The sequence below is a fragment of the Carcharhinus amblyrhynchos genome, chromosome 1 (assembly GCF_965287045.1).
Source record: "Carcharhinus amblyrhynchos chromosome 1, sCarAmb.v2.hapA, whole genome shotgun sequence".
NCBI lineage: Eukaryota > Metazoa > Chordata > Chondrichthyes > Carcharhiniformes > Carcharhinidae > Carcharhinus > Carcharhinus amblyrhynchos.
In genome coordinates this window covers 113,950,727-113,967,814 of record NC_137324.1, presented here as the reverse complement: position 1 = coordinate 113,967,814, position 17,088 = coordinate 113,950,727, and the positions used below count along the sequence as shown (strand labels likewise).

At 41.6% G+C, this 17,088-nt stretch overlaps 1 protein-coding gene across 2 annotated transcripts in view; it reads left to right on the top strand.

Moving 5' to 3' along the window:
• Window positions 1-17,088, top strand: part of fras1 (Fraser extracellular matrix complex subunit 1) — a 473,019-nt gene that overhangs the window by 337,771 nt on the left and 118,160 nt on the right. For both annotated transcript variants that reach the window (XM_080191292.1, XM_080191285.1), the window contains 5 exons: window positions 1,452-1,583; window positions 3,849-3,971; window positions 5,725-5,972; window positions 7,905-8,041; window positions 15,796-15,958. In XM_080191292.1, the coding sequence (XP_080047418.1) occupies window positions 1,452-1,583; window positions 3,849-3,971; window positions 5,725-5,972; window positions 7,905-8,041; window positions 15,796-15,958 (803 nt within the window). The remainder of the gene's footprint in view (window positions 1-1,451; window positions 1,584-3,848; window positions 3,972-5,724; window positions 5,973-7,904; window positions 8,042-15,795; window positions 15,959-17,088) is intronic.

Here is a 17,088-nt window from a genome sequence, read left to right as displayed (position 1 = left end):
GATGCAGTTACTGAAAAACCAATGATGCGCAACACTCTACATGCCATTGAGCCTCTCAGTATTTACTAAACATTGGTTGGGATGGGTGTCACTATACAAATATGTAATCTCCATAGGTATTTTGTTAACGCCTTTGCATGGATGCACAAATCAGAGTTCGAAATAGTACGAATATAACAATGGTTTTACAAAATTTTCTTTATTTCTGTATTATCTGTTCCACTGATATGAGTGTTGGATTTGTTTGGACAGTATTTGCATTTTTCTGAAAAGAAAATTATTTTGAAACTTGAAATAATCACTAATATTTTCTCTTAAATAAACATTGTACACATTGCATTCATGACTGAATAACACACATCTCTCAGCATATAAAAAATAAGTTTTCCCCTCCTTTGGGTCCATACTTTTCTCCAATTTTATGCAAAATACCACTGTTAGACAAAGAGAAGGAGCAAGTTACCTGCTGCCAAACTAATACCAACACTGACCTGTGACTGCTGAAAAATCTACAAAGACAAGAAATTACCTGTGTGGAAATGTCTTTTCCCTTTTTGTGAGGAGGATCTGTGTTCACAGTTTGAAGACACATGGGGCTGAATTTTTAGCTGCTTTCCTGGAGGATAGGGAGTCAACAGGAGCACCTATCCACAAGAGGCACTTAAAGGCTTGTTAGTGCTGCGATGCCTCGATTTTATAGTTAGCCTCCAGGCCTCCTGCAATTGGTTAGGGACTGTGCAGTCCTGTTTGCCTGGATTGGGGTTCAGGCTGCCCGAGAGAGATGCATTTTCCAAATTTTTGGCGAGCAGCTGCAATAGCCACTTATCTCCCATGGCATCTTACTGCTGCTGCTTCAGTGTTGGAGGGCTTCCTGTCAGCTCTCCAGCTTCAAGAGCCCAGTTACTATCCTTAATCAGATTGCAAATTTGCCCATTGATTACCAATTTTGAGTAAATTATAGATGAATGACTATTTTCCACATTTTGCAAGCCCCGATTTGTGTCTAATGGTGGGGTCCTGAAACCCGCAGGGAAAATCTGTTGTCAGTTCAACATGCTCAGTGACGAAAACAACATCCTTCCACTCTACTCCCAATACACCAACATTAGAGAAATTTAATTAACTTTATATTTAAAGTACAGTAAACCCTTATCTCATCAATCTGATAAACCAGATTTTCTTATGAATACCGTCTCTGAGAATTTTTACCATTTACCCCCAAATAAATGTTAAGGAGCAACTCTGTCACACAAGAGGAATGTGCTGTCTTGAAACACCTCTTACATATGTTTTATCATGTTAACATGAATATAATACAAGAGACTGGTATGTCTAATGCCTAGGTCCAGCCTGAGGCTTGTTTGTGGTTTTCTTTAGAATGTTCAGAAGTATTTTGCCGTATGTATTTGGGGATGACTGCAAGCTTACATTGTTTGCTTTTCTTTGTGCAGTTTCTGATGGTGAACATACATCACCAGAAATGGAATTTACCATTCATCTGCTCGCTACCAATCAGCAACCTCCTGTTTTTCAAATATTAGAACCCTTCATCGAGGTTAGCCAGGGAGGAAGAGCAGCCATTGGTAAGGCATTTGCCCTAATCAATTGACTGATTCAATATCTGTTTACTTCTGCTGTTACTACTATATTCTCATCAGAGGATGGATAAGCAAGCACCCAGGTATCTCCCTGCAATTATCCAAAAAGAAGTGCCCTTGAGTAACCAGGTTGCTATTTATTGTTGTAGTTCATTACTCTTCTCATCAATACTGAGCTAGTAATTCTCACAGCATGTCCAATAATATTAAGAGAAAATTTGGAAAATACCTTGTTTAATCCTTAGTTAAATCTCTCATTCACAGCACAGTCATGGCTCACTGAAATGAATACAGAAACAAATCATTCTACAAAAGCCATAGTCCTCTGGTGGACTGTAAATGTGGCAAAACCATTTTATTTCGCTTTTAAACTCATCTGGCTTCCATCTTGTGTAAAATCCAACAGCAACTGATCCCCGGCCACCTCGTTCAGAATCATTAAATTTTCCAGCGATGGGTTTTTCACAATCTGGCAACGATATAAAGGAGTTTATTAATGGGGGGCGGGGGGGAGGAACGACTGTGTGAGGCCTACTCCTTCCTCTGCCCTCAGCAAAATGGCACAGGGTGGAATTGTTTTCTCAGTTTGTTAGCCATCTCACCTCCATTCCTGTCCAATCAGGAATAGGCAATTCCGGCCCAGCTGTCAGGTATAACTGGCCCAATCCTTACTCAGTCTCCAACGCAATCGGTTTTAACCCAGATTATGTGACTCCTTGTTACCAGGCATGGGGCTTACAGGAGAAGTTAACGTGGTAGAGAATTCCTATAAGATTCAAAGCTTCAATGGTTTGTAATCCATTTGTTCCTTTGAGAATGTTCTCAATCAATAAGTGTACTTTTCCAAGTCCTGCAAGTGGAAGGGATCTTGGATTGATAGCATAATTTATGAAAAACAGACAAATGGAGCACAATTTTCTCGATTTCTCTCTGGAGGTTTTGCAGGAGGATGGGGGAAGGGACAGTCCTGGTGTCTGCATAATTTTATGTTGGCAGGAGTTCAGGGGTTGGGAGGGGCAAGGGGCAACTCTGGTTCAGCCTCAGGAAGGAAGGGTGCCTCGCTCAAGGGTCCCCTTTCAATATTGGGACCCCCACCTCCCAGATCTGCTTTTTGCAAATGCTGTGTCCTCCCCTGGCCTCACCACCCTTTCCTGCTGCGAAAGCCCCTCCTGAACCTGGATCCAGGACTTATAATCTGGGGAATGCTTTTAGTCCCAGTTCTGTTGCTGCTGGGACTACAGAGCTGGTGGTCAATCAGATTCAGACTTAGCTCTCTGAGATGGAATTTCCTCCCATGTGAAGGACAGAAATCTTGTCACCAACCCATACTGCTCCTTGAGTGGCAGAAAACTCTGCCATACAAAAAGTCCTGCCCATATAAAATCGGTGTTGTGGACAAATATTGTATGCAAAATATGACTTTAATGGGAGCATGAAATTGGCTTTAGCACATCAGTTACCTGCTGAAAAGAAAATCAGGAATGGTGAATGCTGAGGAACTTATCCACCACCATCCATTCTTTGCCATGTCAAATATTAACTGAATCCCCATTTATTTACAACGGTGCCTTTCTGTAAGCTGGTCGTTTTATCTGTAAAACTTTAAAACTCACAAATATGGCAGAACTGTATTAAGGTAGTTTGCTTTCATGTATGTATTTTGCATTCACAACAATTGTAAGTAAATGGTTTCTTGGCGAGAAGCCTGACTATTCCTCGTGTTGGAATCAATGACTGAAATTTAACGTGGAAGTGGTGGCCTCACCACACCAGCTGGAAAGTTGGGGGAAAGCTCGTCTTCACTGGTCATAGCTTTTGGGAGCCACTGGGAATGCAGCCGGTTCTTGAGCATGACCAATGGTGGAAGCGTGAATACAAGTATGGCTGCTTTGCCGAGGTGGTATTCAAGAAGCCATTACTTCATCATTTGGCCTCAAGTGGCCCAAGAGTGGCAGGGTGACCCAGCATTTTCCTGGCGACTGCAAAAATTCCAGCGGATTAGTGTATGTGATGGGCATAACACCCCCAATTCTCTCCTCCATCATGATGACATGCACTTTATACCACCATCACCTGCCAGCTCAGTCCCTGATGAAGTGTTACATTCCAGCCCTTGTTGCAGTGAATATAACATTAGCAAAATTCTGAACAAACAAACCACAATGAGCACAGAAAATTGTCTTCAAGAAACCTGCTCAGAATAAGCTAGTACAATTATCTAAGCAAATATCACTTTGTTTTTGTGCTAAGGTTTGAGCCAGTTGGCAGTACGTGATGCAGACACATACCCTGATGACCTCCTTTTTGAACTGATGGAAGCCCCTCAGTTTGGGGTATTGATTAAATCAGACTACAGACAGCCAATGGTAAAAGGTGAGTGACAGTTACAGCTCAGAGACACTGAAGGCAATTATGTCAACTTTACTGTCACTCTGGCTGAGATTAACTATTGACCAGTGATTGGAACCCATGGTAATGATTTGACAAACATGGTTGCACGTTAAAGCAGTGGCTTCTAAATTTACATGTGGGGAAGACTATATAACTGGAAAGAAAAATTTGCTGTACCCTGTTAACATTGTGAGTGAAGTTATATCTCAGCTAGCAATCTCTCAGATGAGCAGAGCCTCTGGGTGGAATTTTCCCATCCTGCCTGCCATGGGAATTGTAGCAGGCGGAACGCAGACCATGCAAAGGTCTGTTGATCTCTGGTGGGATTTTATGGTCTTGGAGCAAGCCTGGCCTGAAAATCCCACCCTCTGAGTTGTGTAGCATGATCAAGAACAATTAATATATTCAGCTGCATAACAAAGTTCCTTTTTCCTCAATCCCAACTAATCAGACAATTTCCAGTGTTGCTGCCTGCTCAGTAACCTGACCGAACATTGTGCTAAATATTTGGCCCGTTCTAGAATGAATTGGTGATCTGCATCCTGGGTGGTGAAGTTGATAACTCCCCTCCTCCTCCCCTGCCCCCACCTTGTGCCATCCTCAATGTCAAATAGCTAAATTTATAACAAACAACCTGTATCAATCATTTTTATAACCACCTGAGTACCATTTACAATTTAAATGTAGCCTATTAACAACTAGGCTGAGACTAATTAAAGTCATTTACAACAAAATCTTGATCACAAACAGGAATGTTATTCATTTCATATGAATTGGATTGATACCCAGATACTGAGATAACTGGGAAATGTAATTCATTTGTGCAATCATTGCCATTCTAACTTATTCACATTTGTAGCTGCCAGAGTCCTACATTCCATCTTAAGTGTTTATGGAAGATAAGGTGGCACAGAACAATCTTACTTGTGAATTTCTATTTTTTTTACATTGTTCTTGAAGGTTTTTCTGAGTTTCTTTTTGTCTATAATTTTACTGAAATAGTTGGAAATCTCATTTTGTATTTGCATTATCTTTGCTGTCTGGTGTGGCTAAACCAATTTCACCATAGAGGTTGTTCTTCAGTGATCTATTCATTTACATGGAACCTAGCTTCCAAGCCCACATACAGACAAGTGGCTGCACCTTATTCTTTCCAAAATCTCATTCTTTTTCTTGTTGCAGGTTACCACTGTAAATGTACAATCACGAGAAGTGACACAGTGGCACAATGATTAGCACTGCTGCCTCACAATACCACGTACTTGAGTTCAATAACTGAGCCTCAGGTCACTGTCTGTGTGGAGTTTATGCATTCTCCCCATGTCTGTGTAGGTTTCCTCTGGGTGCCCCAGTTTTCTCCCACACTCCAAAGATGTGCGGATTAGCTTGATTGGCCATGCTAAATTGTCTCTTAGTATCGGGGGATTAATATGGTAAATATGTGGGGTTACAGGGATAAGGCCTGGGTGAGATTGTTGAGTACAGCTCTTAACTCTACAACTTCCCACCAGTGTCCATAAGTGTCACAATTTTGTTCTCTCTCGAGGACACCAATATAACTAATTAATAAATTGGTAGCTTCTTCTAGCCTCTATTTTATAGGCACACATCCAATGAGTGCCCTCTACCTGTACACACTTTGTCTTAATTTATACAGTTAAGATCAATGAGTTTATCATTAAGAGATTACATGCTACTGACATCCTAATTTGATCCACCCTCTCATTTTGTACAGGTGATACCTTCACACATGATGATGTGGTACGAAACGCGATTCATTATGTGCACAGTGGCACCCTGACAACTGAGGACAATATGCAAATCTTAGTCACAGATGGAGTTACCACAGCCACAACAATGTTGGATGTTCATATCTCAGCGACAGATGGTGATGGACCTAGGCTTGCACCTGAATCTCTGTTGACTATTTCAGTGCCTGAGAAAAGCTTGGAAACTATAACAAGATCTCATCTGGCGTACATAGTATGTTAACTCATACTCTGACAGATAACTGATTCTGACTGCACTCTGTTCTAAACCCAATTAATAATAATAATATAGTTTAATTATGTATCTCAACTTTCCAAAAAATAGTGCATTCCTACACTTTGTTTTTCTATTAAGTGATAGAAATTATACGTTTGTTTCAATGGCCATTATAAAACTTGCAGTAATTTTTGGTTGTCGGATATTAACAGGAAGGACATCTCTGTTAGGGTTTTTTCTGACCTGTGCCTTTTCCTGATATTTCACTTTCCTCACAGATTCTTATCTTTGTAAATTCTTGATTTTTTTTTAGATCTGTTTTGTATGTTTTTCATTTTGCGTTTTAGCTTTCACTTTTTTGCTTTTCTGTTATGTTTCACTTAGTCAATTTTTGATTTTCATTTGTTGATGTCCAAAAAAAGACCTGTGGCAAATAAGCCATCCTGGGAAATGACACATTATCTAAAGCCCTCAGTTAGATTCTGACCTTGCAATCACTCCGAAGGTCCGTTTAGGGGATCAGTTAAATTATTTACCTAATTTAAGCTGTGAATCACCAGAAATGTCTTTATTAATATTCTTTAACATTATTTCTTAATTGCTAGAGGGACAGGTAGTAGTGAGGAAGCAGGGGGGCTGCAGAAGGACTTGGACAGGTTAGGAGAGTGGCAAAGAAGTGGCAGATGGAATACAATGTGGAAGAGTGTGAGGTTGTGCACTTTGGAAGGAGGAATGGGGACATAGACTATTTTCTAAATGGGAAAATGCTTAGGAAATCAGAAACACAAAGGGACTTGGGAGTCATTGTTCAAGACTCTCTTAAAGTTAATGTGTAGATTCAGTTGGTTCAGTTCGGAAGGCAAATGCAATATTAGCATTCATGTTGAGAGGGCTAGAATACAAGAGCAAGGATGTACTTCTGAAGCTATATAAGGCTCTGGTCAGATCCCATTTGGAGTATTGTAAGCAGTTTTGGACCCCATACCTAAGGAGGGATGTTCTGGCCTTGGAAAGGGTCCAGAGGACGTTAACAAGAATGATCCCTGGAATGAAAAGCTTATCGTTTGAGAACGGTTGAGGACTCTGCGTCTGTACTCATTGGAGTTTAGAAGGATGAGGGGGGATCTCATTGAAACTTAAAGGAAACTGAGAGGCCTGGATAGAGTGGACGTGGAGAGGATGTTTCCACATATCGGAAAAACTAGAACCAGAGGGTACAACTTCAGGCTAAAGGGACGATCCTTCAAAACAGAGATGAGGAGCAATTTCTTCAGCCAGAGAGTGGTGAATCTCTGGAACTCTTTGCAGCAGAAGGCTGTAGAGGCCAGGTCATTGAGTGTCTTTAAGGTAGAGATAGATAGGTTCTTGATTAATAAGGAGATCAGGGGTTGTGGGGAAAAGACAGGAGAATGGTGATGAGAAAACAAATCAGTCACGATTGAATGGCAGAGCAGACTTGATGGGCCGAGTGGCCTAATTCTGCTCCTATGTCTTATGGCTACCCTTCTTTTGGGCACAACTGTATCCTAATTTATCACTTAACTCTGTATCATCCTAACAAATATGTTTGCTGGAATTGTAGGTACACCTTTGCTTAGATTTCCTTTTATTCACCAATGCTATACTCTTGTCCATTCAGTCACACAATCAGGCCAAGTTCATTCACTGAGGGAGAGGATCACAGGTGTAAATTCACATCCACACTTTAACACATTCCGACATGAGTTCTCTATCTGATAATATTACACCAACTTTAGAGTGTTTTGCCACATCTATGTTGAATGTTTTGTGCAGTAGTGGTTGCATTCGAGAAATATTACTTGCTATTTTCTAGATGTATTAATGTTGCTTTCGCAATTGAGTAATGGAAAATTATTAGAAATGTTAAAAAGAAACCAAGTAGCTGAACATTTACCTTTTCTTCTTTAGGACAATAATTCTCCTGACAGTAAGATCCGGATTCAGTTGATATCTTTGCCCATGTATGGTATTCTCACCAAAGGCGATGAAGAGCTGTTGGAATTTTCAACTTTTACGATGGAGGATATTGATAACCTAAGAATTAGGTAAAGGGTTGATCATAATGAGCAGTACAGGACATACTGGTTACACTTTTACATTTGTGTTTAAAAAAAAAAGTCCTTCGTGATTCCTCCAAATTATAATTTTTAGCAGTCTCCTGATAAACTGAATGGTACTTGTATGCTGGTAGTCCAGGATCCAAGTTAATCAATTAAAGAGGCAGACTTGTTGCAGAATTGTTGACAGATCCTCCCATCCTGATATCTGGTGTAGTAAGTTTGCCTTATAATGAGCAATCTATATAAAATATTATCAAAAATATACACTTGGCCCTGAATATAGATTCAGGTAAGAAATGGGTAATGCCTTTGTTAAAATAAAATTAAATGTATTTAATTAGTGATTACAGACATAATAGATGCCACTTTCTTTTATTGGACCATTTTGGAAAATTAAAGTCATCAAGAAGACTGGACTAAATAGAAAGAATGCCCGAAGCATTTGTTTCCATGGGTAGTAAATCCAGTGGTGCTAATTGTCTGTTTGCCCAAGAAAACCTTGCACAACAACAATTTTACTGCTGCTGAACATATTCTTTGAAATTCAAATCAGAAGTTGCATTGGCACTATCTGCACAATGACATTTTCATTAAATACATGTCAGTATGTATTTAGAGTTAGTTCTCACATTAGGTGGGGTCAAGAAAACCCGAATGGGGGAAAGCGGGGGGCAGGGCTGCGAATGGAAATTGGGTGGCGTATGTAATGTGTGGCCAATCTGTACTTTACTGCCCGCTCACACAAGGTCAAAACTGCTTCCATTATGTATTGGTGCATCATGATATACAGGTGCAAAATTAGTGGCAAAAAAACTTTTAAACACACAAAAATTCCAACATTTGCTTACAAAAACTCAGTGAAGTCACACTTCAAAATGTCAGACGTACAAAATGTACGTGGCATTCACACCAATTGGCACTAGTACTGCAATATTGGGGACGATTCTCCCAAAAGAATTCTAAGCGTTGAATTAGTGTGAAAACTGGTTCAGAGAGGAATCTCCCATACATTGTGCACTAGCCCAAATCATGTGAAAAATCAGTGGACGGGACCTATTCTCACTGGAGAGGCTGGCAACATAGCGCTGAGTGAGCCACTACACGTGCATCGATCTGTCAGAGCTGAGATAGACGCATGTGCAGTGGCCCCTGTCTGCTGGCCACCTGATTACTGGCCAGGTCAATCGCTGGCCAGCCCTGCAATCCCCAGAAAGCCACCTATGGAACCCCTTCACAGCCTGATCACTGTCCCTCCAAACATGTCGAGGCCCAGCCCTGACACTCTCCCCCTGCCGCCGCCCCCCCCCCCACGCCGGCCTGCTTTGGTCACTGCCCCACCACCTTCCGTAGCCCCGATCTCCTGTTCAACACTCCCGACCCACCCCCACACCCCCCAACCCAGATTGCTGGCCTCCCTCCCTCTGCTCATGACCAGTATGCAGGGTGGCAGTGGAAACCCCCTTCACCGACTGCCCCGCCCACTTGGCACTGTGCTATGTTTGGGCAGTGCCAAGGTGCGCCTTGGGCATTGGCACTTTGGCCCTTGGACAGTTCTGGGGCGTAGGCTGGCTCCTAATCCAGGAGGTACCCCCAATGCTCATGGGGGTACCTCCCACACCCTAACCTCTAGGGGGCCCTAATCCCTCCCCTCTCTACCTTCATTCCAATGGGGTCAGGCTGCCAGCTCCCAAAAAGAAGGGAGCTAGTGTAAACCCCACTGGAGTGAAATACTTCTGGTGGAGTGGAAGAGGGTAGTGGGTCCAGGACTTAAGTCCCAGGCCCACTAATGACATCTAAATTAGATTTGAATGCTCCTTTGCATGCCCAATGCAGCTCCGAGCCTACTTCAGGCATGGAACTGATGGCACCAGAAATCTGGCACTGAAAGATATGCTTGAGGCCGGACGACCAGCAGGGATCGCGAGAGCTGATAAACGGGATTCATGCTGCCAAAATCTCACTATGTGGTCCTCCCGCCCTCCCCGCATGCAATGCTGGCAATGGTGAGAACCCCATTTATGTACATTTTAATATCATTAGGGGCTCATCCGCTATATCATATCCACACTTTTGGATTCATGCACCACCCCTTCCTGCTACAAATGTAATGTCATGTCACCAGGGGGCTGGGGTTTACAACAAATCTGAATCAACAGGAACCTGGCAAAGAACCCCCCCCAGGGGTGCACATGTAAGTACAGTCCCGTGGAGGAGAGAGACATGCCTGGCACTACCCATTGGCACTAAGGGGGAGCATGATTTCCTTGTTTACGTGGGTGTTGGGTTCCTCATGTCAGTGGGAGGGTTGTGAGTTCCCCCTGTCATTGGGAGATGTTCCTGTGTTCCCGTGTCGGTGGGGGCAGGGTTCCCCATGTATGGTGGGGATTTGTCTCATTTAAATGAATTGGGGGGGGGAAATCCTTGCTTTTATTTCTGTTAGATCGAGGCACACTTCAGAAATGGCACCCCAATCTCTAGAGCCCGCCCCACCAGCATGGGACTTGCTTCAGCATTACTTTCAACTAAGTTTAGAAATATGTGGCAGGGAAAGCCATCAGTGGAGCCGGTGTGCTATTCAGCGCATTTCCCACCCAAAACAGCACTTAAAAATAAAACAGAAAATTCTGCCCGATACATGGAGCTGGAAAAAATAGGTTGTCTTTCATGCCAGGTTAACTTGTACACCAGGATTTACGATACTGAAACATAAAACAACAAGCCCAAGAGTGAACAGACAACCTATTAATATAAAGTATATTATTAAAAATCTGCTGTTTTCTTGTGAATTCAATAACCTGTCTTCCCCAAGGTGCAGAAATTGCAAGCAGCTGTCAATCAACTGGTTTGTCCCAACAGTTCCCTCAGGAGGTGCCTGTTTACAGCAATTAGAGACAGTGGTCCTGAAAGGATGAGATAGATTAAACACAGCTTCACCTTGGCAGCAAAATAGTACATTGGTCCTGAAGCTACTTTATGGATGCTGGCAGACAGCTGCTTCGTGTATTCCTCTGAACATCCTCGCCTTGATTTTACTGGAGATATTATTCCATTTAAGATAAACACGTTAATATCTCCACTAAAATAGTGTAGAGAGGAATTTTGGATGACTGTTTTAAATATTTTCACCCTAAAAGCCAAATGTCTTTGTTGTATAAAATTCCAATTTAGTGTGAACAGCACCATAAGAGCTCTGCCAGCATGTCAACATGTTTGATAAAGATGGTTACTTCTTGTTGATGAGGGAAAAAAGCTTCTCTTGCAGCATAAAATGCTTTCTAATTGACATCAGGGTCTTTTTAAGGGTAATTTATCTCCAGTTGAAGTCAGGATGCATTTATTTACAGTACTAATACCTTGTGTCCTTCGGAGCCACGGTAGGTTACATATTAACCTTGTCTCCCCTTTGACATCAAAATTGCAAGATGTGCATAATGTGGCATAATGATCCTATTCTTTTACAATTCTCTGAATTGCCTTGAGCAAGATAATCAGAGATTAGGAGTGTATTTAAGAAAACAATGACATTTCAGCGTGCTTTTATGTGTTTTTAACATTAGGTAAGGCAAAGAAGTAGTGTGTAATCCAAAAATACACTGGGGGGAATTTGCCCACCCTGCCTCCCATGGGAATCATAGAGGGCAGTGGGTGGACAACTCAAAAGTCTGTTGACCTTGGAGGTGGGATTTTCTATTTTTGGGTCCAGTGTGACCAGAAAATCCCCATCCAGTGAGTTGATCTATGTTTGGGAAATCCAAAATAAATTTGAAGGGTCAAATAGCAACCTAACAAAGATTAGTGCAGAAAGATTAAAGAAAAAAGCGAAACCAAAAGTGTGGTGGTGGAATGTACGTGTGTTAATGTGGCAAATGTTACAGTTAAGGTTGATAAGTTATTATTACATGGGGTATGCTATTACTACATGGGGTTATGGTATAATGCCTGTAATGGAGACATGGGCTGGAAAAGAAACTAAATATTCCTGCTACAATGTATAGGAAAGGAATAAAGATGGTGGGGTAACAGGCAGGTCAGTGTGGCAGTATTATTGATCAAGGATAATAATACTATTCTAGAGAGAGATGATATGAAGGTCGCTGATGACACGAAGGTCGGTGGTATTGTGGATGGTCTGGAAGGATGGCAAAAGTTGCAGCAGGACATAAATAGGATGCAGGACTGGGCGGAGAAGTGGCAGATGGACTTCAACGCGGATAAATGCGTAGTCGTCCATTTTGGCAGAACCAACGGGATGAATGAGTACATTATCAAGGGCAGGAGTCTTGGTAGTGTTGAGGAGCAGAAGGATCTTGGGGTCCGGGTCCACAGGACTCTTAAATCGGCCTCGCAGGTGGAAGAGGTGGTCAAGAAGGCGTATGGTGTACTGGCTTTCATTAATCGAGGGATTGAGTTTAGGAGTCGGGAGGTAATGCTGCAACTTTATAAGACCCTTGTCAGGCCTCATTTGGAGTACTGTGCGCAGTTCTGGTCGCCTCACTATAGGAAAGACGTAGAAGCTATTGAAAGGGTACAGAGGAGATTTACAAGGATGTTGCCTGGACTGGGAGGCATGCCTTATGAAGTTAGGTTGAGGGAACTGGGTCTCTTTTCCCTGGAGAGACGTAGGTTGAGAGGCAACCTGATAGAGGTTTATAAAATGTTGAGAGGAATAGATAGGGTGGATTCTCAGAGGCTATTTCCCCGGGTTGAAATGGTCGCTATGAGAGGACACAGGTTTAAGGTGCGGGGAGGAAAGTACAGAAGTGATGTTATGGGTAAGTTTTTCACTCAGAGGGTGGTGAGTGAATGGAATCGGCTGCCGTCAGTGGTGGTGGAGGCGAACTCGCTGGGGTCTTTTAAAAGACTTCTGGATGAGTATATGGGGTTTTATGGGATTGGGGGTTATAGATAGGTGTTGATGTGATCGGCGCAACTCGTGGGCCGAAGGGCCTGTTTGTGCTGTAGTGTTCTATGTTCTATGATATACTAAAAGGTTCAAAGCCAAAGCTGTTTTGTTAGATCTAAATAACATAAACAAAACTCTGAGAAGTGTTTACAATAAATCCCAAATACTGTGATACAGATGGAGGAACAAATCTACATGCTCCCCTAGAAATGTAAAAAAAATGAAGTGGAAATTATTGTGCACTTAATGACATAATATTGCCGGGGTGTGGGAAACAAAGTAAAAAACAAGGAGGGAAAAAAATTTGTAAAATATATACAGGAGAACTTTCTTAATCAGTTTTTTTTCTAATCCAACAAGGAGTTAAACTCCTGGATCTAATTCTAGAGAATGAACTATGGCAAATAAAGAACATCACTGTGGGAGAACATCTAGGTAATAGTGGTCATAATAAGAATGTAAGAAACAGGAGTAGGATTAAGCCACATGACCATTGAATCTGGCCTGCCATTCAGTGAGATCATGGCTGATATTCTACTCTAATTCTCCTTTACAACCTCTGTTTCCGTGGTACCTGAAAATCTATTGACATTATTCTGGAATATACTTGATGACTTAGCCTCCCAACTCTCAAGTAGAGAATTCCAAAGATTCGCAACTCTTTGAAGAAATGTCTTCAAATCTCAGGCTCAACTCCTGGCCCTTATCATGAGACCATGATCCCAGATTCTTGGGGATTCAGCCTCTTTGACAAGTCCTCGAAGAATTTTATGCATATCAACAACATCATCTCCCGTTCTTCTAAGCTCCTGAGAATATAAGCCCATTTGGAGACCAAAACTGTACATAGGATTTTGGGAGACTACATCTTATCTAACTGCAGCAAGTTATCCTTCCCTATATATTTATCATTAAGTTTAAAGTAGACATGGAAAAGGTTAAAGAAAAATCAACATCGGAAATGCACAATTTGAAGAGATTCACGGTGGAGCTTCAGCTCATTTACTTTGATTTTTTTTAACATAATTCCCTCTATATTGATTTAACTGGTACAGAAGTTTACAAAGTTTTATGTGCAATTTGCATTCAGTGCAACTCAAATTTCCCTGATCTTCAGAGCTGGACTAGAAGCAAGTTAATTCCACAAAACTGAAATGATACGTTTTGGGACAAAGCATGGAGAGGCAGTATAATACAAATGGTACAGTTTTTGATGTAGAGATTCCAGTGTTGAATTGGGATAAGCACGGTAAGAAATCTCACAACACCAGGTTAAATCCAACAGGTTTATTTGGTAGCACAAGCCACAAGCTTTCAGAGCGCCGCCCCTTCATCAGATGAGTGGGAGTTCTGTTCACAAACAGGGCGTATAAAGACATAAACTCAATTTACAAAATAATGGTTGGAATGCGAGTCTTTACAGGTAGTCAAGTCTTAAAGTTACAGACAACGTGAATGGAGAGAGGGCAAAGCACAGGTTAAAGAGATGTGTATTGTGTCCAGCCAGGACAGTTAGTGAGATTTTGCAAGCCCCAGAAAGTCATGGGGATTACACATAGTGTGACATGAACCCAAGATCCTGGTTGAGGCTGTCCTTATGTGTGCGGAACTTGGCTCTCAGTCTCTGCTCAGCGACTCTGCGTTGTCGTGTGTTGTGAAGGCTGCCTTGGAGAATGCTTACCCGAAGATCAAAGGCCGAATGCCCGTGACTGCTGAAGTGTTCCCCAACAGGAAGAGAACACTTTTGCCTGGTGATTGTCGAGCGGTGTTCATTCATCTGTTGTAGCATCTGCATGATCTCCACAATGTACCATGCCTTGGGACATCCTTTCCTGCAGCGTATCAGGTAGACAACGTTGGCCAAGTCGCAAGTGTATGTACTGTGTACCTGGTGGATGGTGTTCTCACATGAGATGATAGCATCCGTGTCGATGATGTGGCACGTCTTGCAGAGGGCAGCACTCCGAAAGCTTGTGGCTTGTGCTACCAAATAAACCTGTTGGACTGTAACCTGGTGCTGTGAGATTTCTTTCAATTTTCGAGATAGTGACAAGTAAAGAAGGACTTTGGGTGCATATTTTCAATTCTTTGAGGGTGGCAGGACAAGCTGATAAGATAAATCAGGAAGTGTTCATCAGCATGATACCTGTGAGGAGAGTTTTCACTTATATGGAGAGATTGGAGAAGCTGGGATTGAATTGGAAAAAGAACTGGAGGAGAAATGACGTCACGGAAGGTTGTTAACACCTGGAAAGCACTGGCTCAAAAGATTGGCTTCCATTGGAATTTTCAAAAATTATTGATTATGTATTTGAAAAGAACTAGTTTGAATGGTTAATGGATCCAAATTAGAGTCTGAGACTAAATTGAACAGCTCAGAAGTAGTACAGGAACAAAAAGTCAAACATCCTCTTTCTATGCCATAAGTTTCCACATTTCTATGCTAGGATTGGATTTGAAATGCTCCAAAAAAGAGCTGGAATAAAGATGATGGACTGAATGACCTTATTCTGCACTGTAGACCACTGTGGATTTATCATGAATGATTATCTAGGAGGCATCATTGATGGATTCTATTTCTGTTCTATAACATGATGATATGCTCAAGGTGCTATTAACTGTCAGTGTGATTTACTGTTTCTTAATAATCTATTACTGAACCATCATTAGACTTGATGTAAACATTGTCACAATGTAACATCTGTACAATGCTGAGTAATATGTTTATATAAATCAGAAATGTGTAATTGATAAGTCAGTATATTTGCATTATCTAACCATTTAACACACATCTTTGGTGATACTTACCATTTGCATAATTTCCTTTTCTAAATAGATACACTACAGACTTTGACACAGATGGTCAACCCATCACTGATATTTTCCACTTCACTGTCTATGACCTTGATAACAACCGCCTCGACAACCAAATGTTTACCATTACCATCACCACTGCCAGGGACTACTCGCCACTTGTTAATGTCAGGGATGAAGTCGCTGTAAGTATAGAAACAAGCTAAGGTAAAGAACATCTATGGATTGATTCTGTACAAGACATGAATGATGATCCTGATTTTAATTCTACAAGTGAATGGGTTTTGGATGAGTTAAAATTGGGCCTGACTTACCTGTTAACTTCATATGCACATCTCACACGTGAGTGAGTCGTCTTCCTGATCTATCGATGAGTGTGCAGTTCAAAGAGCTGTTAAAACTGATTTTTTTTTTACCTTAGGCATTCAGCACAGAGCTTAGCTTTAATGATGCTGACATAGGACTACATTTTGATCCAGAAAGTGTCATCTAAAAGTTTCAGGGCAAAACTGGAAGTTTGTTTTGTTCCTGTTGGCCAATTTCTGCACACGTTTACGTTTTGTGCCCCGAGGCATCTGAACTACATCCAATATCATATTGACTCAAGTGGCATTTGGGTATTCCCCATGGCCACCTTAAACAGATGTTTGATTCCTTGTTTAATAATAAGGTCATTCACTTATTTATGGGCCTTCTGTGAAATTGGTTAAAGACTTTGGAATGTGTGCTGCACAAGTGCTGACTAGTTTATCAGTCGGAACAGTGGTCTACTGAGCAGTTCTTAAAGAGACAACTGGAATTCAAAATAAGTAAATTTATTTTTATACCTAAGTGTGTTGCTAAGAGAAGTAAAATGTAACCTTTCGCTCCACAGGAATACTTTAAGTTGCTGTTAACAACTACCCTGTCCTTCAGGTTTATTTTTGCCATCCCACTCTCCTTGGGACCTACCTACTTTATTTATTCATTCAAGGAATGTGGGCTTCACTGGCTAGACAGCATTTATTGCCCATGCCTAATTGCCCTTGAAAAGGTAGTGGTGAGCTGCCTGCTTGCCTCCTGCAATCCATCTGGTGTAAGTGTATCCACTGTGTTGTTAGGGAAGGCATTCTAGAACTTTAATCCAGCGGCAGTGAAAGAACGGCAATATAATTCCAAACCAGGATGGTGAGTGGCTTGGAGGGAATCTTGCAGATGGTTGTGTTTCTGCTGTCTTTGTCTGTCCAGATGATAGTGGTCATGGGTTTAGAAGTTGCTGTCTGGGGAGCTTTGGTGAGTTCCTGCAGTGTACTTTGTAGATGGTGCACACAGCTGT